General features: G+C 40.8%; 1 protein-coding gene across 5 annotated transcripts; it reads right to left on the bottom strand.

Moving 5' to 3' along the window:
* Nucleotides 1–5: 5 nt before the first annotated feature.
* On the bottom strand, nt 6–27,993 carry LOC108000878 (gamma-aminobutyric acid type B receptor subunit 1). Of its 5 annotated transcripts, none has more exons than XM_017061559.2 (19): nt 27,004–27,933; nt 21,655–23,048; nt 14,202–14,519; nt 13,939–14,043; nt 13,474–13,539; nt 10,699–10,899; nt 9,823–10,047; nt 9,547–9,607; nt 6,461–6,584; nt 5,850–5,966; nt 5,646–5,775; nt 5,379–5,495; nt 5,144–5,305; nt 4,939–5,042; nt 4,270–4,563; nt 3,844–4,088; nt 2,610–2,810; nt 2,300–2,527; nt 6–2,210 (listed from the first exon to the last, which is right to left on the bottom strand). In XM_017061559.2, exons 2-19 carry the CDS (start codon nt 22,984–22,986, stop codon nt 1,528–1,530), a joined length of 4,713 nt encoding a protein of 1,570 aa, XP_016917048.2. In that variant the 5' UTR covers nt 22,987–23,048; nt 27,004–27,933; the 3' UTR covers nt 6–1,527. The 5 variants fall into 5 exon arrangements, with proteins under 5 accessions (XP_016917048.2, XP_016917043.2, XP_061930541.1 ...); XM_017061554.2 differs by having other exon boundaries at nt 5,637–5,775; nt 27,004–27,929; XM_062074557.1 differs by lacking the exon at nt 27,004–27,933 and adding an exon at nt 23,110–24,010 and having other exon boundaries at nt 5,637–5,775.
* Between the last annotated feature and the right edge of the window lie 3 nt (nt 27,994–27,996).

The raw sequence follows: 27,996 nt of genomic DNA on the forward strand, positions 1-27,996 counted from the left end.
AACAATTGTAGACAAATGTATAATTTATTTTGTTAGAATTTCTTTGTTAACGCGTATTCAAATAATTGAGTTATTCTATTACATATGTACATCGTTAAAATTTGTTTTTTCTTAACTTTACGCAAATCTTGCAGCCTAAATATTCTTCAAAGTTTCATATTCCATCATAAATAATTGTATATCTATTACATCCTTCGTATGTATGAAATCCTGTACTTGCAATTGCAATATGATGTAAATAATTGCCTTGTTTTGAAAAAAATATAACTTTTTGTACTCTACTAATTCATATGCATCGTTATATCTAAAAATAGATAAAAATAAAATATTCTGATTTACTTTCAAAAAATTTCTACTTATCCTCGATAGATAGATAGATAGAATGGAAATGATGTATTTTACAGTAGTACGATAGATTATTAATTGCACCGACAAAGATTATTGCTTAGCGATAAAGTTTTCAGTAGTAATTCAATGATTGACACATCGAGATACTCGAGGTACGTGGAGGATATTTCCACATGTTATTCTCACTTATCTATATATATATATATATTTATACATGTATTCTTTATATATATATATACGTACTGGTGTTAAAATATCAGTACGTCAGGTTTGAAGATTTATAGAGGAAATCAATATGTTTATTCTTACGATTTTTCATTTTACGAGAAGATATTTCTTTTTCATTATTACATCGAGTGCAGGTACTTGAGGAAAGGTATGGGGGTACTGAACACTTTAACGTTGGACCTGTAAGAGTACTCTCAGCGTTCCTTCAACGACTTTACGCCATCAAGTCGTATAATATCACGAAAAAATAGAGAAAATAAAATAAAAAAAAAAAAAAGAAAAAAAAACAATTCGAATCATTAAACGTACATTTAAACATATCGGCAAATAACTTTCAAAACTTTCGAGCATGAATTAGAAATCATTCGTCTAAGAACGAATAAGAAATGACTATTATTATATTTTGGTCCCTTCATAATGTGATAATCCATAATGCCGATCAACCGTATACTTTTACGGGCCCCGTAATAGTCTTATGTCTTTGGCACGATTACTAAGGAACACACATACGATAAATATTAAAAGAGATGATTCTCACGCTAAAATTTCGCACGATCAATTTGAGCTTGATCTTTCATGTGTATACGATTGCTGAGGATTGTCATGTACACGAATGATTACATTTTTTTTTTTTCTCTTTTTTTTTTTACATCCCTTTACCCGTTTATCTTTTAAGCAATATAACCTTAACTCATAAGAGCGGGAAGAAAGGAGAAACGAGAGAAAAAAAAAATATATATATATATATTAACCACGCGTTTTCAGGAAATTCGTTTTCTAGAAATTCACGTATGTTTCAACCTCTTCATCGAGAGAGTAGATTCTTCTTCTTCCTAATTGATTAATAACGTACGTAATTACGTCAAGAGTTAAACAGAACGGAAGAAAAAAATAAACTAAAAAAAAAAAAAGAATATCCACGGAGCAGCAAGTTATTTTCCCCCACGCTTATTACTTTAATCTACGCGGCAGTTGATTTTCGTACGATTTCGTATGATTATCCATCTCCTCGGGAGGATTGAGATCGATGACGCGATCGATGGGGCTCGAGGGTCGAGAACAATCCGATTTCTCGATCTCGAAGTTCGCGCCGGCGTTTATTAACCGTGCAGATTGAGAACTGGGTTCGTTTCTGGAGGAGGACGCGTCGTTCGTTACGCTCAACGTCCTGGTGTGGGACGCGGACGAGGAGGACGAGGAGGACGAGGAGGAAACGGAAGGAGCGATTTTCACGTCCGATTCGAAAGGAGTAACGTGCACGTCACCCTCTTTGAACAATTTGGGATGGTTGGCAAGGTTCGCGTCATCCGGATTTACATTCGATTCCGCCATAATGGTCAAAGCTAATGATTCCCCAACTTTTTTGCCCCGGACAGTGGTCCCCAATTCGCTTAATGGAATTCCGAATTCACGAGTGGCCCACACGTCGCAGCTAGGGCTGCAGGACGAGCCACGGGGGAGTTGAGAGACGGTTTTGCTTTTTCTCGCGTCTTCCATGGAATGCCATCGATGAGATTTCGAGATCGACGATCCCGATGCAATGGTATTTAAGCTGTTCGTCGGCACTATCCGATGAGGAAATCGGGGGGATCCTCGAATTTTTTCCCGCGACGACGTTTGGCTGCTACTCGCTTCTACGACAAAAGAGTCGACTCTCTAGGAAAGCTATCGTGCTAAGTAATCGCGATGTAATTTTCGAGAGGAAGGACAGATTTTTACTTACTGGGCGGTAAACTGAAATTCACTCTCGGCTCGCTGTACTCTTTGCGACGTAACCCCAGGCTTAATCTGCGATCTTCTTCGCTAGTAATACTAATTATTGGTCCTGAGCCGCATCGAGGATGAGGGGAACGAGCGCCTTGGGCGTCGACCTGACAGGTAGACGCGGCTTTCGTGCCCGGCACCAGGCCGGCGATGTAGCCCATGTGAACCCGTAACGCCGACGCCACTCCTACGGGATTCCAATCCTTACGCGTATCCCTTTTTACCTTCTCCTTCTTTTTTCCCCCTCCCTTTTTCTTATACGTACGTACCCGTGAACGAAGCGATCGAGGTTTTCCTGCTGCTGGGACGACTGCCGAAAAGGTTGAAGAATCGTTGAAAAACGCCCAAACGATTTGCCCCTTCCGTCTCCCTCCGTTGATGAAGCTTGTAAATGTCCGCGAGGCTTCGCCTCTCCGTGTCCGGCTCCAAGTCCGGCTGACTGCTAAACGCTACAGTACCGCGTCGTATCCCTGATTCAAACGAAGCTCAGATTAATCGCGAAAACGTTGAATCTCTTTTTTCTTCATCCACGGATGCTAGAAGATATTCGTCGACATTCGGGACGAATTTTAGGAAGCGGGGAGAAGCGAAAGCAGTGTGCCGAGACATCGTGAGAAGAGGAGGAGAAGAATCGCGAAAGAAATTCTTTATTTTTACACGCGCGAAACAATAAAATAAAATCTTTCCACGGACGTGTGTGTGCGCGTGTGTGTGCGTGTATGTGGAAACGGTTCGCAGAAACAAATCTCGGTCGAAATGGGAAATTTCATGCTTGAAATTTTTGCACGTCCGTTGGATCGACTCGATATCATTCAGCTTCGATTCGCCGCGATTGAACGAACGTTCGCAACATCGGTGAATTTGAAACGTGCAATTTAACGTGCGGAGGACAGAGAGGATGTGCTGTGCATATATCCCTGTCGGGGGAACTTGTCCGAACTTGTCAAGGGGTTTGGGATTCGGAGCTCGGGGAAATACGAGTGCAGCCTAATATCTCGAATTGCAATTAATATATTACAAGTGTACGAGCTACATTCTCAAGCTGTTGCAAACTGTGTATCATAGAAATACAGGGTGACGAAACTCGTAACCGCCTCGTTACAACCAGCGAATTAGCGCGAATTTGCGAATTGAAAATTGAAAATTGCGACCCAGTTTTCATGCAGTTTTATTCGAAAATTCGTAAACTTTTTTCTTTTTTTCTTTTGAATCAAGTTGATCTTTCTTCGAGTTCGGAAAAACGTTTTATTTAATTTCCAATTCCCTCGACGAAACGTAAACGGTGGTAGGATCGTTCAAACAATATTGCGTGCAATAAACGGAATTCTGTCACCTTTCTCCTACACCTGAATGATGAAAAAATGATACGACGATTATGTATCGATCCTTCTTTCTCTCCCCGATGAAATAAGTTCACATTCATCGTGCAAATGAATGGTTGGAAAAGAAAGATTGGAGAAGTTTGTTTGCACGATGAATGTCGGATCAAAGAATCTCACTCACCGGACGAATCGGCGGACGGCCAGCTAGCCCTAGGGATGACCGGTGGGAGGACGCTGAGCAACAACAAAGGCAGACCACCCCCGATGCTCGGATTGCGTTGCGGAATCGATGCGCTCGACGAAGCGTGCGATGGTTCAACCGGTTCCTGTGCCAATTGTTTCTCCAATCTGGCCAATTCCAGCTCCAGCTGTGCCATTTCACGACGATACACACGATTCTGCACTTCCACGCGATATTGAAGCTCGCTGTCGCCCCGATCCGACAATGTCATTTTCGTTAAATTCCTCGTTATTTTCAATAACGGAACCGTCTACTCTCCAATTATCCCCGCAATCCCAACAAATCAGACGAACCGTTTCTCACATTTAATCGATTTAAGAGAATATTATTTCCCCTTCAAACGGAAAAGCGAACGGAGAAACTTACGTTCTGTCGTCGGTCACGAATCTCCTCGTGTTGCACTCGATCTTCAAACCGAGACTCTGCACGACGGGGTCGGCCCTCTCGCCTGCCAAAATGTTCGTCAGCTGGGGAAGAAACAGCAGCGCCAGCGTCGCGCTCGTCGAGGCCAAGATCAGAGCGGTGATCGTGACGAAGGCCAGAGTTACACGGTCGGACATCAAATTCGCCAACACCACCACGATCCCTGATGTGATCACCACGAAGTAAACGCTCATGCCGATGTATTGGGAGTCGTTCAAAGCCGGTATTTTCACGTGTCTGTAATTGTAAATACAGAGAAGGGTACAAGATTGGATAAGATTAATTTTGACGACGAAACGACGAAGGAAGAAAGAAAAAAAAAATCGATAATTTCCATTATAACGTCCCTCCACCTTGTCCAGATACATCAACAGTTCAACGGTGTACAATACGCTCCGATAAAAAGAGGAAATATCTTTGCTAACGAACGCCCTAATGGCATCCCTCGTTAAACTCCGATTGTATTTCGACTCCGGCTCTCCAATTCCAACTTCGCACCTGGATTCCAACATTTCCCGACCGTTTGTTTCAACCAACTTTTCCTCCAAAATCGCATTAAAAAATTACCCCTATTCGAGGATACTCGTTATAAGCGGATAAATGGATTTTTACCTCGTTTCCCAAGCCATGTACAGGCCGACGACGAGCAACAGACCTTTGTAAATGTAAAGCGCCCCCAACCAGCTGTTCGTGTGCTGAGAACGACACACCTCCACCTGCGTCGAGAAGAAACGATTTAAACGCGAAATCTGCGATTCGAAAGAAGCCAAGGATGTATATAACCCTTATTTGTCTTCGCGTAGCCTCGTTTCGATACCTGAGATTGGTACACAACTCCCCTATCTTGCGGGTTCATCTCCAGAGTTAAGTTTCGAAGATGACGTTGCATCGGGTCGAAAGTCACCCACAGGGTGACCACGAGACCGTCTATCAGTAAAAGTACGCAGATCAAGCTTATAAGCTGGGTATCCTGAAGTAGCTGCAACATTATATTTATTTTATTTCTCTATACGATATATATATATATATATTTTTTTTTTATCGTACTATACCTTGTTTTTGACAACCCCGCTTCTGCTTCTCGTGAAAATTCGGTGGACGCGATAGGTTTTGGTGAACATCGATCCGAAAGCCAAGGAAAAGCCGGCAGACAATAAATAGACTCTCGCCTGGAAAACGAAGGGGGAGCGTTACGAGAGATATAAAAGTTTAAGTCGAAGAAATTTAAAGATAGATCCCGCCCGAGAGAGGCGAACGAGAGAGGCCGAAGAGAGATGTAAGATAGAAAGAAGAAAGGGAACAATGCTCACGGTGCATACTGTAGGATAGTAATCGTTGCTGTCGGGAAGGGTGGCGTGGTCCAAGCCCAAAAGTACGACTGCACCGTAGACCAAACCGCAACCAACGGCAGCCATGTTGTTAAGCCTAGGGCTCGAAAGCTTTATACTCCTGTCGATCATTCGAAATGGAATTGTACGTGTGTGTGCGCGCGAAAACGACAACACGCGAATATTGCAACTTACTTGTGCTTGCGAAAATGCAAATTGAACGCCAAGAAAGCGAACGCTAAAGTGACGCCGATGCTGGCCAGGCAAGTAACCGCTAGAAAAGCCGCAGGTGCTACAGTCACCACCCTTAACCTGGCCATAAGAAAAAAAATCCATTTGCTACCCTCGCAATATTCTCGATAGTGACTCGTAATAAGAGTTGCAGCCGATGGCGTCTAATCAATTTCTTTAGTTTTTATTTATTCCTTGAAATTTTCCTCTCGTTATTCTTCAGATCTGTCCAAATCCGTCGACTTACAAATGATTAGAGAGATTACGCGGTTAGGAAGAATGTATTCTCTTATCGTCTCCTTCGATAAAAATTTGAAATACGTCCAACGTGCAATTATAAATATACGAGATACGATTTGATTATACGATTAATAAATAATGCATAAAGGATAAATATGACGTACAATCCGTTCCATATTTGAATCGTTCGATTGCAATGAGAAGGTATACGAAATCGAATATATATATATATATATATAATTGCTCGAATATCGTAATAATTAGATTTCAACGCTCACAGATGCGTCAATTATTGTGGGGATGGTGAAATAGATAGATACAAGAAGGATACAAACCGGAAAACCCTTCGAGCTGCTGGGGGATGTCCATCCGGCCATCTCATCATCGCGCATTCCGAGCAATTCATCACCAGTTTTCCATCCTCTGGACTGAAAATCGCTATTTTTCGCTTAACGCGCCCTGTAAGTAGAAAACTGTCGAGAGTTCCTTCTATTTTAGATCCTTCCAGCATCCCGAGCACTCGACGGATCAAATAATCGGTCAAGTTGTCGTTGTATAATCAAACAAACAGAGACTCGATATCCTTTCTTACTTGAAAATAAATTAAAATGTTGAAGATTTTAATCTTGGGAGGAACGCTCGTTTCAATTGTTTTAATTTTTGACGATTCCCCTCACAAATTTATTTCGTGTTACGAGGGAATATAAGGACGAAAAGAAGCGTCGAATTATCGAAAAAGCGTTTAATTTCTATCCTTCTATTTCTCTCTCAACCGTTCGAAATCCTTTTCCCTATAAAATATCCTCTTTACTCGTACTCCGCTACTCGTACGACGCGGCCGATAAAGTTGAATACATATATCGAACTTGCGAGGAGGGGACGAATCGAGGTTTAGAATCCTTGGCTTCGAATAACTCACGAATTGAAGATTAGAATTTATGATATTTCTTTTTCTCGAAAAATTCACTCGATTTCGAAAATTCGGGATTAAGCTCCCGTTAACTTTTCCCGAAATAGAATTAGATGGATATTTGTTTATCGTACAATATTCAGTTTTTTATCGAGCTATATTCTTCTTCTTGATCTACGGACGAGACGGTATTGGAATTTTTTTCTCATCAGCTTAATGACAGCACATCGGATAATAATACTCATTTCGTTCCATTTTCGTCCTTTGTGTATATATGCGGTTATTTTTCGATATTATAAAGATAAAGAAGATCGATCGATCATTTTTAAGATTTGCATTCACGGAAATTATGCTTACATCATTTGTTTCTCGATGCATTTTTCACTTTAATAAATATTGAAATTTTTTTCCGGGGCGAATTAAATTACTTTTCTTCTCAAATTGTAATAAATAACTTCTTCCGAATTTTTGTGAGATCGTGAAATCTTGACCAGCCAAATTTTTATTTGAACGTTATAAAATTTTGTAAATTTGTTATCGACCAACGATTGCTTTTTTATCCTAGTTTTCATCGGTTTCCAAGTTTTTCCATCTTTAACCGTTAATCGATCATTTCGAGACAAAACAAAAATACACAATGATTTATCGCGCGCTACATTTATATTATGAAATTTAATACAGATATTTATAGCTTCGTTCTCTTTCATAAATGCTAGCGACTATTTCAATTCTCCTTCAACGTGAAATGAACGTTCGCGATTTATATTTTCCAGTTGCGCGCCTTTCTCAGCTTTTTACGACTATCCATGTTTGTTCTTCGTTATCATTTGTTCGTAGCGAGCCTTTTCTCTTTTCGCGAGGAGCCAGAATGGACCAAGTGAAACGATATAATAGGGAAAAATTTGCCTCGACTCGAACGAACGAATCATCTATTTAACGAATTATTCGTATCGAGTTGATCGAATTAAAGAGAAACGGTTCAAAATGTGGCGATTTTCTGTTCCAAAAGCAAAAGGAACGAGAAAGAAATCTAATCTCTGCCGTGGAATGCGTAAAAGAAAGAAGATAAGAACACGAATCTTTTCTTTCTTTCTTTGCCGCTGTGATTATAGTTGAAAATTATGCAAATGCACGAGTCTATGCTGCAAGATTTGATGCTGTAGGATCTCGACCGGTTAGATGGATGAAAGTGAAAATGGCAAGCTGGGATGAAAAAGATGTACGGAATAATGGGAAGAGGAAGCGGAGGTAAAGGAGGAAACGGTTGATGGTATCCAATTTGTCCGAATCACCGAGCCTTCTTTGTGAACATGGTCCGCCTATCGTTGGCGGAAATTCGTGCCAGTTCGTTGACTTTATCAGAAATCGATAATTGAGAAACGCGGTTCGGAAAAAGAAGCTCGAGCAAGGTTAACGAGCTAAACAATCCACCGTTAAATCGTGAATGATCAATGAATATAAATCGCGGAAAAATGTTCGGAATTTCGCTCCATTTCCTCGCTTCCTTGCGATACAACAATTTTCTACGTGAAATTTTGCCATTTTTTTATTATTATCATATAAAATGATTTATTTTCGAATCGTGATACGAGAAATTCGCAAAGTGGGAGGAGAAGGCAAGAGAGAGAGAGAATCTTAATTGCGGAAGAAACGTTCACGGACGTTTTGCAGGAAATTGATCTTCGTGAGACTCGCGAGAAGATAATGCGTGAAAGCCGGGGGGACAACGCAATAACGTCGAATAAAAAATAGTCGTCCATTAGAAACGAAATTAAAAGGGACGAAGTAATTTGGATGGAAGAAGGCGAGAGTCGTTGGTACGAGGAGCGCATCGAGGTCACGCGGCTCGAAAGAAGGCTTAATTTCACAAAGACCTGCACGTCCGTTCGCGGAGGATGGCGTTTCGAGGCCACTCGAACGTTGCGCCTGCGTCGCAAGAATTTATCCCGAGATTGTTGGTCGAAACGGCGTCCAGGGCGTGCGGAGCCAACTTCCGACAATTTACACGGCTGACATTTGTCCAGATAAAATTCCTCATATAAAAAGTTTAACACGATATATTCATTGGCCGTGTTCGAGGTTACCCCCTCGCCCGGAATGACGATTAATACCAGCCTCCGAGTAATACATTCCGGCTCCTCTTCTTTTCTATCTTTGCTTTTTCTCCTTTCTCAGCCACGCTCCTTTTCGCTGCCGATTCCTCGGGGTCCTCTCTCATTAATTATTCATCGGCTTCTTACGGCCGCCAGAACGGCCAAACATCTCTCCCCGTGTTCGCACGAACCTCGCGCCGATCTCGTTTCGTGTTTTAGATCCGAGCCACCCGGCTCCGGCTTTCCCCTCGCACGAAAATCCTCCCTCAACACTTATCCTCATACACGTCGATCTAATTTTCAAATTCTTCCTTTCCTAATCTCTTGCATCATCGCATCTGATATCCCCAAAATCCTCGAATCTATCGAGTTATCCTCCTCCGTTTCAACGCTTAGACAGAACATAAAATTTACTCACCGTGCATCTGGTAGAACGCCGTGATACCTATTCGATCGGCACCGTCGAACGAGACTGGTCCCTGGAACGGATAACAACGGTACGATCGAGATTCGATTCGGCGTAAAAGAGATCTCCCTCTTTTTCCCCATTTAATTACTCGAAACTTCGTTGTTGAATTACGAGCGATACGTCTACGTAGGGAGGACATTTTGCTGATAAAGAAAGAGGGGATTCGCGCGTATCGTTGCTCGGGAATAAGTATGAAACTGGATCGGGGCGATGTTTCATACTTACCGAAACTCCGATAAAGCGCAAAAGTTTCAACTGTTCCAATAGTTGTAACGCGATGTCCTTTCTAGCGTGCGTGTATTGGGCTAAGCTGATGTTATCTCTGTTCAAGATTGTCTCGGTCTTTTCCAACGCGAACGCCATAGCCCAGACTGCGTCGTAGGTCTGCCCTGCAAACTTCGAATACGTCACGCCTCTGCTCGCCAATTCCGACAAGAAATTGTTGTTCGTCTGTGGCAGAAAATTATATTATCGCCTATTAGAAATATTGTCGCTGGACCATCCGAGAGAGAAGAGAAAAAAAGCAATATTCACAGCTCCTCCTCCCGTTTCATTCCTCGAAATGTGCAAATCAGGCGATACGACGTACCTTTCCCCCCCCCATTCTTATATATCTACTTTTCCACGCGCGTAAATATTCGATACAGAATTATTGAATTATTGGTGAACGATGGCGAACGTTCGAGAGAACGCAGAGCTCGGTTTGAAGAAACGAGGCCGAAGTTCGGAGCGTCACGTCTCGTTTCGTCGGCGCAAGGGTTCTTCCCTCGTCAAATGTAATTAGCGACATGCGAGTTGGTCGTCTGCTCGATTGCTCGAACGTGGAAAATTCGATACCGGCAAGATTCCGCCCACGTTATCGGCTTCCTTTTCTTTAACGTATCGAGAAAAAACTCGATAACAGATCGGTCAGAGACCTAATTAATTAACGGAAAAGTTCTACTTTGGAGGATAACAATGCCGTGGATGAAAAATTATCGAGGGATTTCGCGAAAAGTCTACTTTAATCGAGGAATTTCCCCACCGGAAAAGTTCCATTTCTCTCCATTTTACGGGCGAAAGTTTTATCTAAAAAGAGCGGGCAACTGGAAAAGTACTCACCAGACCCGACGAAGTAATTTCGTTTTCTAAGGCGGAGTCATGACTGTTGACGATAATCAAACCGTTCAAAGTTTGGTTCAGCTGCGAAGGCGTACATTCCTCCGAATACGACGAATTGTCCGGCGTTTTCGTCACTTGTTCGATCGTGTCACTTGGCAGGATCCACGCGTAGTCTCCTCCGTGCATCCCTAGTTTCCAAGTCTGATAAAATACGAAACAAAAAAAAAAAGAATTATCAGACACGAATTAATCGAAAACGTTTCCGTTTCTTTCGCTTATTGCTCGAGAAATCAGATAAGGCTAATTTTGCACAACTGACGAAAATTCTTCTCGCATAGCGAAATATAATTGGCAGTCGTGCATTGGTGCCAATAGGAGGAAGTTAATGACGTTATTACTATAAAAAAAATTCCTAAGAGTTTTGCAATTCTCGATCATCCGATCGAGGATTTCTTTTAGACCGGGATATCTAACGTATATTTCTTTTCTTTTCTTTTCTTTCGTCTTTATCCTTGCTTTCGTTTACTTATTTCGTTGTCCAACATATTTGGCATACGCGTGTAAATGATATATTTCGACTGCTGATGAAACTAATATATTTCGGTTAATCAAAGTGAGAAAGAAGTGACGAACGCGTCTCTTTGATACACCGTTTTTACGCGTTATTACCAACAAATTTTAATCAATCTATCTATTTATTCGAAAATTGATCAATGTCTGTTTAAAATAATTGGATGATAAATTTCGTTCAAACGCGTCACGAAACAAAGGATGCATTCGCTATTTATAAACGATATCGTTCCAAGCTACGTGTAGGCGTTATCTCTATTTTCGGTCGATTTATAGTAAAAACGTATCCTCCTGTTTCGTACGAGTATGCGCGAAGAAAGGAAAAAAGCTCGCCTCCGAATATCGACGCCAATTCCGAGTATTAAATATTGAAGGAGCGACAATCGTCTAAATGAAGAAATTATAGATACGATCCGAACATCTGTCTATCGCCATCGATAAATTTCTATTCGACGATGATTAGTCGATTGGGAGAATATTTTCGTGAAAATTGTATTCGTAAAATCAAGCATCCTTGTTCAATTCCACGTCGTTAAATTCACTTTATTCGCAATAAATTTTGTATACGCGATATATATCTTGGAAGTACGGGAACACAAGATGGAGAATAAAGAATAAAAAGAGAGAGAGAGAGAGAAAGAGAAGAAACCGAAAAAATATACGCGTTTTTATCGTATTGCATACTTTTTCCAAATTTAGAATGATCCGAAACGTTAGAATTTTTATAACACGCGAGATCACGTAGGAGCAAGGTAGATAGGAGATTCGACGAAAGATATCGAGATAAGAATTTTCGTGAAATTTAGGTGACGCGACGCTTCGAACGATAGCTTCGAATTTCGTTTCGAATTCCAGCGATAGATGGATAGATACGGTAATCACGCGAACGCCAATTGCTATAGCAAAGCAATTTCATGCGTGGGGCGTGTTGACGCGTCGTTGCAAAACTCGTTCCACTTGTGTACCGTGTAAACGACACGGATGAAAATTTACAAACACGTAATGTTCGTTTTCGCATCGGAGACAATAAGATATCCAACTTGTTCCCTCGTAGCGCGACTGTGCGTTTTAAAACGGGTCCAATTATCGTAAGATTTTCGAATTTGAATATCTTGGTTGAATCACGGAATTATCACGGATCATTTGGATCGATCGGATAATTAAACATTTTTCAAATAAATAAGAGAAGACGAAATGGCTTCTCGAAACGATTGGTTCTCGAAACACAAAGCCATCGAGATGATAATAGCGACGAAGAATATATCTGCCCGTGTACGCGTGACGCGAGCGAGGGATAGGGCGAGAGAAAGAGAGAGAGAGAGAGAGAGAGCAATTGTGTCCTACTTCGACACAATGTTCATTATTCGCTTAGCGAGGACACGGACCGTGACCATGTGTTTGCATTTCATCGATTTTCGCCGGAAAATCGAGGCGTAAAGTTTTCCACGATGAACAAATTTCAATCTATCCATCTATCTATCGATTAGGACAGAATCGAGTTTCTAAAGCCGCTATTGTGAACGTTAAAAAACTCGAAAATAATGCCTTTCTCGCGCAATTTGCAACGTCGCAACGTTAAAGATTCTTCGATAGGGCGATATTCGATAAATGGCGATTTCACCAAAGTGCGTACGAAATTTTGTAATTGAACCGAACGCTACAAATGCTCATAAAAATGTGGCATTTGGCCACGAGCCGTTCCATTTTCGTGGATTTTTTAAGGAATTCGGTGCACCGTTTTGTCAGAGGGAAGCTAGAAAGAAAGAGCAACTGTGTAAATATTTTCTCCACCCGCAACGATATTCTTCCGCGAGTTACTTTTACGCGCAAATGGTAATGATTTTCAATGAAACGATTACGTTACGCTACGACACTTTTTTCTTCGAATCGATTCCGATTTCTGTTAACGTTTAACACGATAAAATGCACGATTCTATTATTTTTAGTAACATCTAGTACAAGATTAAGATCTTAAAAGCGAATTCCGGATAAAATTTGCATAAAGCTATCACGCGTAACGCGAATGCGGTTAAAACGTAGCCACCGCACTTTGTTTTATGAAAACAACGATAAAAAACTGGCTCTTGCGCGGTCAATCGTCGTGTTGGGAAATTATACAATTGCGAAAAATATGCGTATGCGTGTTTCTCTTCCCCCTTCCCCCAATGGAAAAAGTTTATCCGCACACTTTCGTTGGATATTTACCTCGCACAGAACACGTGACGCCAATTGCGGTGAAAAACTTCCTATGATGATTCTCGTGTCCAATTTCTGCAATCGAATTGAAATTACGTCTCAATAACGATACTTTGTCGTCTTTCATGCAACTCGATCGCGTCACAGTGGACAATTAAAGCAAATTGCGAACCGTTCCAACGTTGGAATAAATATTTTCTTTTTCTTTTTTTGATCTTTCTCGTCTCGACAAGGACCGTAAACCGTTCACGTTGAAATTGAAATACGCTCGAGATCCATATCCGTTTCGCGTTTCGTAAGGAGAGAGCGCGAGCAAGGTGAAATAAACGCGAAGGGATTTCGAAGCTGAAGTCGTGAATCACGACGAGACTAGACTACGGATCACGATGCCGCAAATCTATATAAAAAAAAAAAATAAAAAAATAAAGCGGCGGGAAAAAATTCAATAAGTTCAAGTCCAAGCGTGTTTTTTACTTTCAAAGTTTGCAACTGTTCCTTGTAATCGTTCTCCGCGAACGTGATGGTAGCTGCGCACGTGATATTCGCCTGTTCCAGCTCCGTGACCAGATCGTTCACAGCCTGAAAACGAAAAAGATCCTCGGTTGTTGAAAATAATAACGGATATCGAAATTACGTTCGCGTGAAAAATTATTTACGATATTTTAAAACGCAATTTTCCCTCTATCCGCCTAATTATCCCCGGATATAAAGAAATGCGATGGATTAAATGCGCTTACCAGGGAGTACATGTCGTCGGTTTGAGAGAGGGCGGTGACGGTGTCCCATCCGAAATGTTTGATGAGCGCTATCCTGGCGGGATTGTGGCTGGAATCCGGCGCCACGGTGCGCAAGAAAAGCGGAAATTCGGTGGAATCCGAGAGAGCAGGTGCGGTGGATCCGAAGGAGACTTGTATCACGTTCCAGTAGCGCACGATTTTGGCTAAGGTTTCCGTGACCTCGGAACAGGCGGTGCCCAGCAACAACGGTATCAGATCGTTCTTCTTCGCCGAGTAGAGAGCGTGAAAGAATCTGTCAACCGCCACTCCGGGGTCGCACTGCAAAGAAACAGGGGATATATTTGGGCCAGATATATTTGCAGATAAATTCTTACTTCGATAAAAGCGCTCGTCCTTTCGGAAAACTGAACGTAGAATCGCGAACGCGGAACAAGTTTTACGTTTGTAGAAATCGTTGCGGAAAGGAAATACGTGCCTCGCATATATGGAAAGCAAGCAATTACAAGGCGTGACGCAACGAGAGGATCGCCAACACTTTTCGACACGCGATCGATGTGCACGTATGTGTGTGCCCGAGGTAAGAGAAGACGAGCCTTAACGAGCAATTATTCAACGCGAGAGGGTGACTCGAAAGCTCGTGTACGAACTTGAAGAGTCTGTCCGTCTCCACCGAGCGGATCCGAGCCGAGATACCACGCCTCCAAGTAAAATATATACAAACTTTTCGGTCCCTTTCCCAAACCCCGTCGAGTGTCTCGTTACACTTTCGTTTTCTTTCGCGCAAATTGAAATTTCGTTCCCGTTTCACGGATTGATCTCAATCAGGAACGATCACCACTTTATGTATGTAACGTACATACGTATCACCTCGTCCGTTCAAACAAGAAACGCTTCACTCGATTCGCTCGTGAATCTCAACTTCAGTTATTAATTTTTCCTATTGTATTCGTCATTTGCAAATCTTTTGCGTTTAAACGGCGAGAATATGTATATCGAGAAGAGTAAGGAAAGAAGGAAGGGATTCTATCTGTTTCAAGCGTTGCTTGTAAATAATCGTTGAAAGTAAGAGAAAAAGCGTTTGAAAGATGGAAAATATGGAGATTAAAATTACAAATTCTCCGCCACTATCCGTTTCAAGATCCAAGATTTCAAGATTCTTGAGGAATTCACAAAGGAGTTGAAATATCGCGGTATAGATGACAAGCTTGCGTGCCTTTGGCTCGATCCGATATATACGGGGAGAAGCCGTATGAAAGTTTTGCAGCGGAAGGTCGACCGTGGAACGATGCGTTTAATAGGAGTAAATTAAATGGTTGGCATTTTTAACCGAAAATCGATCGGCGCGATTGGAATTTCGTACGCGCGGGACACCTTTCGTTTCTTATTTTTCCGATCAACGGGAAAACCTGGGACGGGACATTCGAGGAATTTGCATAGAATCCCATAGAATTGCTCTTTCCCACACGATTAATCGTAAATTTACGCGAAAGTGGGGGAAAAAATTCGATTATACTTATCCAACAATTTCACGCAAAGTGAAATCGACCATTTTAATTTTAATTTCAATCTTTATCAACCTCTGATATCCCTTTATTCCAAATTTACGACGGGATCACGAAAGATTCACGAAGGATTTTGGCTAAAACGCTATTCGATTAACCATTATCCGGACGTTGCCCGGACATAATTCCGAAACAACCAATTTATTCCCAACAGAGGAATAATTTTATACGATACGATACATCGAGCGATATCGATTATATCTTCTTCTTTATTTCCAACGGAAAGAAAGACGACGACTCGATGACGAAGTCGTAACGTCGGCTAAGCTGGAGGAATCTCGCGCGATTCGAAGGGTTTGTTTAAAGGACACATCCGCCACAGTTATTTATCTTCGATGAAACTCGTCGACGCGAAATAAATATAGATAACGCTCGCCTCCTGAAACGGAGAAACGACGTCACAATGACGTGGGCGTCGAGCGATGAAAAGTGTGCGATATAAAATTCCCTCCCCCTTTTCGAACCGAAACTTATCAACGAACGTTCGTTGCCGTCGTTAAATATTCAAGGATTATGCAATTTTAACCAACAACGAGATGGATACACGAGGATTTAATTTGCGCCTGTATAATAAATATCGCGTAATCCGTATAAACTTCCTTTCATCTCGAGATAATTTTATGCAAGTTGCACGATGCACTCGATAATGTTACTTATGGGGAACCATGTTCCATTGGCAGCTCGAGAGCCAGCAGGGGACAATCGCGTATAGAGAGCGTAAAGCGTTAGGTTGTTACAAAGTTTGAGAAACTCTGCTGCGAGGATATATCCCGGATAAACTGGCATTATCGAGGTAATGGAGAGCGGGACACAGAAACGTTGTTAAACGTTGTAACGGAGATAAATTTTTCAACGACTTTCCTTCGTTCTTCCCAACTTTAAAAACAAATATTTCTTTATAAACATCGGATTAATTTCGCCCTGTTCTCGTCTATGCGAAAATAATGTTTACGGTTAGTTTCAACTTCGTTACAGCGACGATACATCAATTCAGAGTCGACGTGGTCTGGCAAAAACCGTATCCTTTCGAGGGGGAGGGGGAAATTTTTGGATTTCGCTCACAACATCTTCACAACGCTCGTCTTTATTGAATTTTCTACCACTTTATCCTCGAAACGATACGAATTTACCACGCAATCTGTACAAGTTTTTGACAGTGTAATCTTGAATGAACCAACTTCGTATTAAAGTTGACTTTTCCGCGTAACGAGATACAACTTTACTACTACCAGGATTAAATCACCGAATGGCACAACTTTGCATCCTCCTCAAAACATCCTTTGAACTGATATTTTTTTTAGTACTATCCCTCGCGTCGATTCTAAGTTATAGAACGGAAGAAGCGTAGAATACATTTTGGGGAAAAATTTCGATCGAATTTCGTAGATATTTTAACCCGTACAAAACATTCTCTTTCTCGAAGATCGTTCTACCATTTCCTCGTTTACATTTTCCAAATATTCAAATATATTCTTTATAGGAGAGATTATCGATGAAATCTATTTTTTGTCCATATCCACGCCCATCACGCGTTTAATTCTATTCCGTTAAATAACCGTGGCAAAGCAATTTCCATACACGTGGTCAATTATCGCGTATTCGTGCAATTACGAATCGTTTTCGTTCATTTCGTATTTTACCACTTTTAGAAAAATTGAATAACGCAGCAATCGTTAAAATTTAGTGATTTTTGATACGATATCCACACGTGAGACCGTACATATCATTTATGACTGCGCGATATACCCACGTAAAATTTTCATTCGTCACAGTTGGTCGTGAAATTCAGTTGGCCGGACTTGTACGAATAAGATGAGACGTCAGATGGAAGTACCGGGTCTAACTAAACTTGCTAAGTTTATAATCTTGGCAATAAGTTCGAAGGTGGAGGAAAAAAAAAAAAAAAGAATTGAGAAACGTGATAAAATATGAGAACGAAGGATACTTATAAATTTTGAATTTTATAGGAACTAACTCACTCGATATTCGTGACTATCTCTTAAAAGTTGTTGCTTCTTCACTTTTCCAATTGTTTCCTTCCCGCAGATAAACAAATGAGAAACAGCGTTTTTTTTTTTTAGTTGAAAAGAACCACTTCTATTCTACTTTATTTTTTCTCGTTTTATTTTTGCCTCTGTAGCACATCGCTTCGATCGCGATATTACTAGATATGATGCAATTTTTTCCAGCATCTTGTTTTATCGACCCGATGTATACATATTTGGTGATTAAGAAACCCGAGTGTTTCAAATGTACTCGAAATAAAAGTTTCGATCGAGATGAGATGATCGTAAAAAGATGAAACGAGTAAATAGTCAAGATCGAAGGTAGCGATATTTGAAGTAGCAGCGGTTGATTTATTCGTCCACCGGCTGCCCGCTCATTGACTTTCCTCTTCTACTTGGACGTATAATCGATTCCCCTCGCAAAGTCGCTAAAGATTTTTCGAGATAGCTTTATCGCCTCGAATCACCCTTCTGATCTTTCAATCGAATCCTATTTTTTTCTACGTGTATCGCGATTTATATACTCGTTTGAAGAATATCGAGGTAAATGAAACGTGAAACGAAAATATCCTATAATTATATTATTCTTTATATCGCGACGAAAATGTGTCGTGCGAATTTTCATGTAATAAATTTTCATGTAATATTTTTCGTACTATATACACTTTTTACGTACTTTTCACGAATAAACGTATAAAAGAAATAAAAGAATCAACGTATAATCCATTAATCAAAATTCTCGGTCAAAAAACTTTTTACATCTATTTGGAATCTTCGGTATTATTTCCATCTTTTCCATTCGTCCAAAAATAAATATATTTATCGTATAATTTCCCTCGGATCTCAATTAACCTTATTGAAAGTTAAGAAAAATTTTAACTCTGTAAATAATAATTTCCTCTTTAAAATTAAGTAATCCAGTTTTCGAGATATCGCGAAAAAAATCTCTCGTTCGCACCTCGATTCGATGGGACAAGTGATCGCCTCGATTTCTGGAAGGAAAGTGGCACACGTAGTACGCATTTCCGAGAAAAAATGTAAGTCATTTGGTCGTAGACCCATTCATAAACGTTCTGCATTGTCTTGAGCGATATGGACACTTGGAGTCCGTATATCTCCTCATCTGATTCAGATATCGGGATAAAAGAAAAGAATGACTCGAATGGTTTTCTTTATTTTCTGGAATGGATTTTGGTGACAACTTGTTATTTCTTTTTATTGCTTTTCGTATGAAGAATTAAAGTTTGAGAACGGTATGGTTTGTTGTTGTGATATATTAGTCAAACATTTGAACTTGAAATTTTAATGTAAAAATTCACGGTCCATCAGTCGCGAAAGAGAGCTATTCGCAATACCGTTTAACATTGTTACTTGATTTATCGCGTTTCCGTTGGATTATTTCAAAAAGAGGTGAATTTTCAATTTTTAAAAAATTTTATTTCATTATTAGTAAATAACAAGATTGGAATAGTAGCGAAAAGCAATTAATAAGGAAAAGAATTGAAAAAAAGAAGAAAATGGGAGAGCAAAATGCGCACGATTCGACCGAAATAAAAAAGTTTTTGTAATCTTCTTACTTCGCTCCAATTCAAATCTCCATAATTGGAGAAACGATCAATATTTCTTTATTTTACTTTTACTCGATTATAATTGCTTCTTCCAAATGATTTCAAAACATCGATAATTCTGATTCGATATATCTATATATAATTTATGGTGGATTAATAATTAATAAAGACGAATAGCCTATTCGATTATCGTGACGCGATTTCAAAACTTTTGTTAGGGGGAAAAAAAATAACGCTCGACTATCTTATCTTTCGGAACGTGAACTAGAATACTATAATTGATAACAGACTATGGAAGCGCATTCGCGATCAATATGCGTTCCTATTTTGAACAAAAGTACTTTCGTTGAATATACTCGCGTCTACGCTATTCTACTCTTTTCGCCTTTTTTCTATCCTCTTTATACCCAACTTAATCCGATAATACCGTTAACGACATATCTTTTACGCTACTTACTTTCTGAAATAAAGTTTTACTCTAATCATCATGAGAGAGAGAGAGAGAGAGAGAGATGTAACCCATTTTCGAAATAATTATTTATTAAAACAATTTTGCGGTTCTTCTTTTACGAGCATTAACCCTACTTCTGATTAATCGAAACGGATAACCTTTTTGTATAACAGATACAGAAAAATCGGTCTTGCTAAAAAAAATATCTTATTATTCGGTCCTACGGGAAAATTCATATTTCAATGGAAGAGAGATGCTTTCATTCGATGCGTCACTGCGTGGTAATTAGCCTCATGGACGAAAATTGGCGAAAGGACGAAGACAACGCGTTGTTACGCGTATAAATTTTCGTGGAGCAAATTAACGGGGAAATATCTGGAGGTGGACGGAAAAGCATTTTTTTAAGGGATAAATTAACAGGGATAGACACGGGAAATGAAAAAAGTTCAAATTATTTCGAATCATCGACGAGTTGTTTCATCTTGAATCGTGGAATTGATCACATCTACCTACGACCGTCCCTTGTTCCAAATCCTATTTTCATCGAGGTGTTCATATTCATACGCATACAGGGAACAGAGAGAGCGACGGTGAATTCAGCAAAGAGACATAAAAGCCACATGACGCTCCCGAATTCGTATGACGAGAGTTTGCCGGATGGAAAAGGATCAACCACGAACATCGAAACTGCAAAATGATCGATGTTTTATTTCCATCTCACAAATTGATTTATTCAAGGTAGAAACCCTTTTACGAATTTCTATTTTAAACCTATCTATTAATGTTACAAATGCAAACTCTTTTCTAATATTGAATTATCAAAAAGAGAAACAAAACGGAAGGTAAGATACGAATTCGAAAAGAGAAAGATTAATTCGCGTGTAAAAAAAAAAGGAAGAAAAAAAAAGGACAATCACTTTCACTTGTTGAATCGATTCTTCATCGCGCTACTTCCTATCCCCTTGTGTCCTCTTTATAACCGATTCACGCTTCTCTTCCAAAGCGAATCAATTGCTCTATTTTGCTCTAGGTTTTTTTATTTTTCATCTTTCGTAAGAATTCACGTTGAAACGATTGCCCCGATGTTAAACAACAAGGAGGATAAATGAAAATTATCGCGAGAGATAATAATTTCCAGCGTGGTTTTTCCAGCACAAAAGTTAATGCAAGTACGCGTACAAGATTCGAGCGCGCATTGTTCCAATTAAAGCGAACCGACTTGATTACATATTTAATTTCATATACGTGAAATTACATCGAATTCCGCCGAGGATTCTGGTTATAGATTATCGTATTAACAGATCGCTCTGCCTATTAGAAACTCGGATCGACATAAATTAACGAAACGAAACTTCGTATCGTGAAAAGTAGCGGACCGAATGGTTGGAGGAAGAAAAAAAGTGGAGATGGCGTAAGTTGAATTTAACACGCGTCGTCGCTGCGATCGAGAATTCGCTCTCCGAACGAGAACGAAAACAAACTGGAAGTAAAATTTTAAAAACGGGCGTAACTCGCAAATTAATACCATGTTAATTTTTAAAAGTAAAATTTTCATCCGTATGACGCTCAACTTGGATAAATTCGTTTGTTAAAAAGCAAATTCTGTCACGAGGAAAACAACATTGACAAAACCTCGAAAAGCTTTGAAATTCAACAGCGCGGAACGTGTGTACGTATATACATGAAAATTATATACGAAAAATTATATACCTGTCAATTGTCCGGATAATTAAATCGTTTCTCCGATAATCAGTTCATCATCAACGCGAGAATCGTTTTTCGACTCGTGTTCCGAATCCTTCCGAGCGGAAACGGAAACTTTGACTCTCCTCGACTGCGAATCTACGGAATAATAATCGTACTTACTTTGGTATCGTTGTGAATGAGACGCAGGCGAAATTTGGATAGAACGTTCATTTCGTTGACGCGTTCGACAGCTAATCTCGCCGCTTGTAGCTCGCTGGACCCTTCCGGTCTGGGCTCGGAGCCTCGCGTCATCTCGAACAGACCCAGGATGGTTACGTTTATCTTTTCGGACGATTTCACCACCGTCCCGTTATTTTCCTCGTTCTCTCGCTCGATATCCTTGGCGTCGATTCCAGTGGATGGGAAAAGGTCGGGGGAGGAGGAGATGGAGGCGCGTTTCTCGTCCGGGAAAGATTTTGCAGCGGCTATGTTGGAGGATCGCCGACCGGAAGACGCACCGGGTAACCAGCTATCGTCCGCGGTGCCGTCCCCTCTCTCGTTCTCCTCCATCGCTTCCTGCCTTCGCTCCTCCTCCGTATTCTCGTCCACTTTGCGATGCCGATTAAGGACGTCCCTGCCAGGACTCTTGGGAAGATCGGGGGCAACGGTGGACGGATACGAAGCGAGCGTGGTCTCGCTTCCAATATCCATTTTAGGCGGGCCGAAGTGCCTTCTGTCGAACTTTTCCACTTGGGCCGCTATGGGCGGCTTGTACGTGACTTTTATAGGGAATTTCTGCGAGCCCTCGAACCCCGTGAAAGCCTCCTCGCTCGAGCTCGATGACAGATTGCCGCTCACTTCCGCCCAATCGACCGGATTCCCCTCCCCGCTCCCATTCTTTCCTCTCCCTTCGGGATTATCCGCGACTCTGTCGGATCTGTTCCTCCTCCGCGAGTCGTTTCTCTCGCCCAACAATTCCTCCTCCTCCTCGCAACCTTCGCAATTGGCAACAGATTTCACCGCCTTCCTCTCCGATTTCTGCCTCCTTCCGAAATTCCTCTTCGCCCTGAACGCGCCGCGCCTCCTCGCCGCGTTGTCGAATTCGCTCAAATTCCCGTCGATCGTTCCATCGCCCTTCCTCCGAAACTTTTGCTTCTCGTGTCGCGCGCGAAAATCGGCCGCGACTCGTGATTCGACATCGAACCGCTTCTCGCCCGACTTTCTCCGCGCCCTCGCTCTTCCTCTTCTCGACCATCCGGGGACCTCGTTCAAGCCGCGCCATTCCTCGTCGAGATCTCCTCGGGAATATTTCCTCTCCCCGATGTCGCGCAGGCGATGAGGGGACGCGGAAATATCATGATGCTTGGCACGGTTCTCGTCGCACGGCGACGCGTCACGAACGGACAGGAGGCCGAGGAGGAGGAGGAGGAGGAGGAGGAGGAGGGTCTCGGAGGACGAGAACGACGGCAGGAGGAGACGAGAGAAATCGCGACGCGTGTGGACGCGCGTCATAATCAGTCGCCGTCGACGTCGGTGGTTCGACGACTCGAAGCGTCTCGCCGGCTTCTTCTCATCTGAAAATCCAACGATATTTCGGTGGAACGATAAATCGAGATAAAAATGGAGATTTTTTACCAGTATACTCTATCTATCTTTCATCCATTTCTGTAAGATCGTCAAAAGGTGTAACGCCAGCTTTGATCACGATTTATACATAGATAGAATTCGAGCGCAATAACGTCAATGTCGATGACGATGATGATAATAATAATAATAATAATAATAAAAAATCATCGAAGCGTGTCGTCACCTATTATCGCGTTCGAATCATGGAAAAGAGAAAATCCGAGCAGTTTAGAACGACGCAGCGTGGCGGAAAACGGGGACGCGTGTAACACGCAATTGCACGAGTTATGTTAATGAGCTCTAGTACCCTTTTATCGTGGCAGCGTTGAAGAAGCTGCCGACCTTCCTCCAATGAATTAAGTAAGCGTAAACGATGACAGCGATTAAACAATGGAATTTAGTTTATTCGTCTCCCTTCGCGTTACGTAAGCTCGCGAACCAATCTTCCTCTCGTCTCCGCTCCACCACCTCCCCTCCACCAGTTTTAACGTAATTGACTTTCAAACTGCTAACGCTCGTTATTAACGCACTCGAAAGTGGTGGCTTTTCAAATTGCAAACTGCAACCGATACGTCGTCTCTGCCGCGTGCAATTTCAACTGTAACTTATTATGCATGAAAGTGCCGATCGAATTTCGAATTTCTATGCATACAATATATATACAATATATATTACGTACGATTCCGTCTCGATTTAACGTTTCATAAGAATATTCCAATAGGACAGTTTCCCTCTACACTTGTCAATTCTTTAAATTCTTTTAATTATTAGAATTTCCAACTTTTATGCATACAATATACATATATAAAAATACCGTTTCGATTTCATAAAAAGATAGCAACAGTTTCCCTGTTAATTTTTTAAATTTTTTTAATTAAATTTCGCATCTTACATCTCGTAAGGATGAATGTATAACTTATTGTGCATAAAAGTACCGATCGAATTTCCAATTTTTATGCATATAATATATGTATTAATATTTATATTTAATTTAATAATTTAATAATTTAATATATTTATATTTAAACACCGTTTCGATTTCATAAAAAGATAGAAATAGTACAGTTTCCCTCTACACCTGTCAATTCTTTAAATTCTTTTAATTAAATTTCGCATCTTACATCTCGTAAGGATGAACGAATGTATAAGTCATTGTGCATGAAAGTGCCGATCGAATTTCCAATTTTTATGCATATAATATATATATATTTAAACACCGTTTCGATTTCATAAGAAGATAGAAATAGAACAGTTTCTCTGTACACCTGTCAATTCTTTAAATTTTTTTTAATTAAAATTTCGTATCTTACATCTCGTAAGGATGAATGAATGTCGATCTCAACTATAACTCATTCTACATAAAAGTGCCGATTTTTCAATTTTTATGCATATAATATATATAAAAACACCGTTTCGATTTAACATTTCATAAGAAGATAGAAATAGAAGTTTCTCTGTTAATTCTTTAAATTCTTTAAATAAAATTTCGCATCGTAAGTGAACGAATGTATCGCGATTTCAACTGTCGATCTCAACTATAACTTGTGCATGAAAGTACCGATCGAATTTTCAATTTTTATAATATATTTTTATAATATATTGTGCATATAAAAATACCGTTTCGATTTAACATTTCATAAGAAGATAGGGCAGTTTCCTTGTACATCTGTTAATTAAATTCTTTTGATTAAGTTCTCACGGATGAACGAACGTATCGCGACTTGGTCCCGCTGTCGATCTCGGTAAACCGCGTTTAAACCGGATATCGACAGCCTCGTCGAATCGAATATGAATCGACACTTTCTGCAGCCCGGTTTCCTGTGCAAACCCGTCCTTTTATTTCGCCCCGCTCTACGAATCGCGACCAGGGAATAGAGTAGAGTGGAGTAACACCCGTGTCACTTTCGATAGGCCCTCGCTCGATCGGAAGCTTTGATGTAAGACACACCCCCTCGCGCGAAATTCGCTTCCCTCCGATCTGACGCACGAAGGAGAGAGAAGGGCATGGATTGATGATCGGAAGCGAAATAAATGTATCGAATTGTTCATCCAAAGCTGTACGTTACACCCTTGACTCTCTGTCGCGATCACTCTAAGATCGACGAGTTACGAACTCGAGGACGAACAAAGCTGTTTCGTTAATCCTTGACGAGAATCGAAATTAAGATGAAAAGAAAAAAAGAAAGGGAAATAAATAGGCGAAACGACACAAAAGGTCTGAGAGTTACGGAGCTCATTTTCTTCGGGATTTGTAGGTGAAATAAATTTCTAAAAGGAAAAACTCGGCTGGATCGTACGATTGCTTTTCGCGCATCTGGAAAATATTCCGCTCCCTCGACGAACAGGGAGGATCGCTACTCTCCAATTCTTTCCTACTATTTTTATTTCGTTTGTATTCGATACACTTTGGTAACGACTTCGTAAAACGCGCGTGGGAAGTTGCGTTTACGGAGAAGGAACTGGCACGGATTCCGTTATATATATATCTCGTTTCTCTTCCCGAAGGAAATAATGCTCTCGCTTATTGAGAATTCGTCGTAAAACAATTTCGTCGTATCGGTGAATTGCACGGTGAATGCGACGTCCGAGAACGAGGACGGGGAAAGAGTAAACTTTGTGTACGTTGAAAAATGGGAAAAGGCGATATCTGAAAGCGTAATTTGATAACGCTTGCTGCGAAAAATTACTTTTCTCGAAACGACCGTGAGCCCACGTAGGATGTTTTTGTCCGAGGTAAAATCGGAACGTAGGAATCGTAATCGAGAGACGCCACGTTTTCTCGATAATAAGAAAATATGAGAGGGAACGAGAAGGGGAGAAAGAAACGCGAGGGAGAGCAAGTAATAACGTAAGTAACACGGATGAAATTGTAAAAGTTTGCGGAGCCCGTTCGATTTTTACACCAAAGCTGTATTATTGCTCGTATCTTTCTTTCTTTTTCGTCGTAAAAAACGAGAATTTCAAATTCCGTGATATCAAAGTACTTTTCCATAACCTCCGTACGTGTTATCGAGAATCTGTAATCACAGATTACCGTTTTACGAAATAAGACCGCAACTTTTGGCAATTACAAACGATTCGTTAGATCGTTTCGCGAACTCTCAACTCTTTAAAGGCAACTTCTTGTGAAGGGGACGATCTACGAATCGCGCTCTCCTCGTTAAAATACTCGCGAAACTCGCAGGACGAATTAAAGAAAGTTTTCGAGGACGAGACTCGAAAGGTTAAGTCGAGAGGATTAAATCCTTATTCTCCGTAAACGCATAACAGATAACGAGCGAACGAATTCGCCACCGGTTCTTCGAAATTTTGTTACGAGGAAGACGTTTGCCAGACCCGATCTAATCGATCGAATTTATTAGAATTAATGACACGAAAGAAAGAAAGTCGGTCTTAAAAGCTTCGTTTCCTCGAGGTCGCTACTCGGCCCGTTTATTTTTTTTATCGAGCTTTCCGGTACGCTTTTGCAATCAGTTTTTAGAATGCGATTAAAAAAGAAAAAGGAAAAAAATACGATGGATCTTAAAAGGTGGAACGACGTTAATTGAAAGTATTAAGAATATCGTTGCGTAATAAGAATCTTTCCAACTTCGATAAATATATACCTTTTGCAAAAATTAACGCGAAAGAAATAGATTGTAAACTCGGGATATTTTCTTAAGGTGATAAACAAGAAAATGCTTCTGAATGGAGGAACTTTCGCAAACCGACAGTGAACCAGCTTTTTCTCATCGGTATTTTTATTATTATTATTTTTTTATTTCTTTTTTATAGAAATTTAATATTAACAAAAGAAAGTAGTGCCGAAATAAAAGTTCTCGATAAAGAATCGTGGTTGAAAGTTAGGATGGCTTTCTTCTCACGATATTTCGGAATATAAGGGACAAAGACGTTACGAATTACCATAAAATCGTGTAATATTGCTCGAAACGTCGCATTTTTCTTCGGCAAAATCGCAGAGAAATGGACGCCTCGATAATTTCCTCGAATATCTCCGAATATCGCGTTTTTTCCCCCCTTTTCTTCCAATTTTCTTCAATCAAATCCTTTCTCCGATAAACGCGTCACCATTGAAGCGACAATTGACAAAACTAATAATCGTTCCACAGTTTTTCTACAAACACCAATACTCCTCTCTCTTCTATCCATCGAGTCTTAATCGTCCCGAATCGATCCTCGTATCGACGTTTCTCGATATCGCCATCAACCCCCCTCCCCAGACTGATTCCGATTCGATTATATATCCTTCGAAAAGAAATTTCCCTCTTTCTTCTCCTCTTTCCTTCTTATCTCATCTAACTCGTCCGGTTTATCTTAATCTTCCACCGCATACAAATCACGCGTTTGTCAACGTGATCGCATTTTAATCGTCGGCGAGAAACGACGATGATCGAGCATCGAATAATAATTAACCGGATCCGGTTGATCGAACGTGACGATCGCGGAATAAAGAAACGAGGGGAGAAACGAAGGATCAGTTGTCGCGAGTTCTCCCTTTTGCTGACCGTTCGCGGTGCTTCTCGAAATTTATCGAAAGGGTTGGCGGGGGGCAAGGCGCGAAAGTAAATATAGAGATAAAGTTGCGCGAGAAAGATATAAGATATATATCCGAAAGAACTGTGGATATATACACGGAAAGGTATCGCGACGGAGCAACCGCGTCGCGTGGTGGCGGTTCGCGCACTGTTGGCTCCGTGGAATTCTACGTGGCTTGTCTCCTACAGGAGTTCTCGCGACAGGCCTCCCTCCGTTAACGCGCAGACTCTCGTTTCTCTTGCATTTTCCCTTCAACGAAAACCTACGTTCGTTCATCGAACCGCTATTTATCCGTCCATTCCGTTTTTTTGAATTTCCCTTTACTCGAATTTATTCGTTTCGATCGACCCCCTTTGTTTC

The sequence above is a fragment of the Apis cerana genome, linkage group LG4 (assembly GCF_029169275.1).
Source record: "Apis cerana isolate GH-2021 linkage group LG4, AcerK_1.0, whole genome shotgun sequence".
Taxonomy (NCBI): domain Eukaryota; kingdom Metazoa; phylum Arthropoda; class Insecta; order Hymenoptera; family Apidae; genus Apis; species Apis cerana.

Coding starts and splice junctions, on each gene's coding strand:
- LOC108000878 (XM_017061554.2), bottom strand. CDS start 22,986: ATGACGCGCGTCCACACGCGTCGCGATTTCTCTCGTCTCCTCCTGCCG. Junction 5,043..5,143: donor GAGTTGTGTACCAATCTCAG/GTATCGAAACGA, acceptor TTCTCGACGCAG/GTGGAGGTGTGTCGTTCTCA. Junction 4,564..4,938: donor TACATGGCTTGGGAAACGAG/GTAAAAATCCAT, acceptor TTACAATTACAG/ACACGTGAAAATACCGGCTT.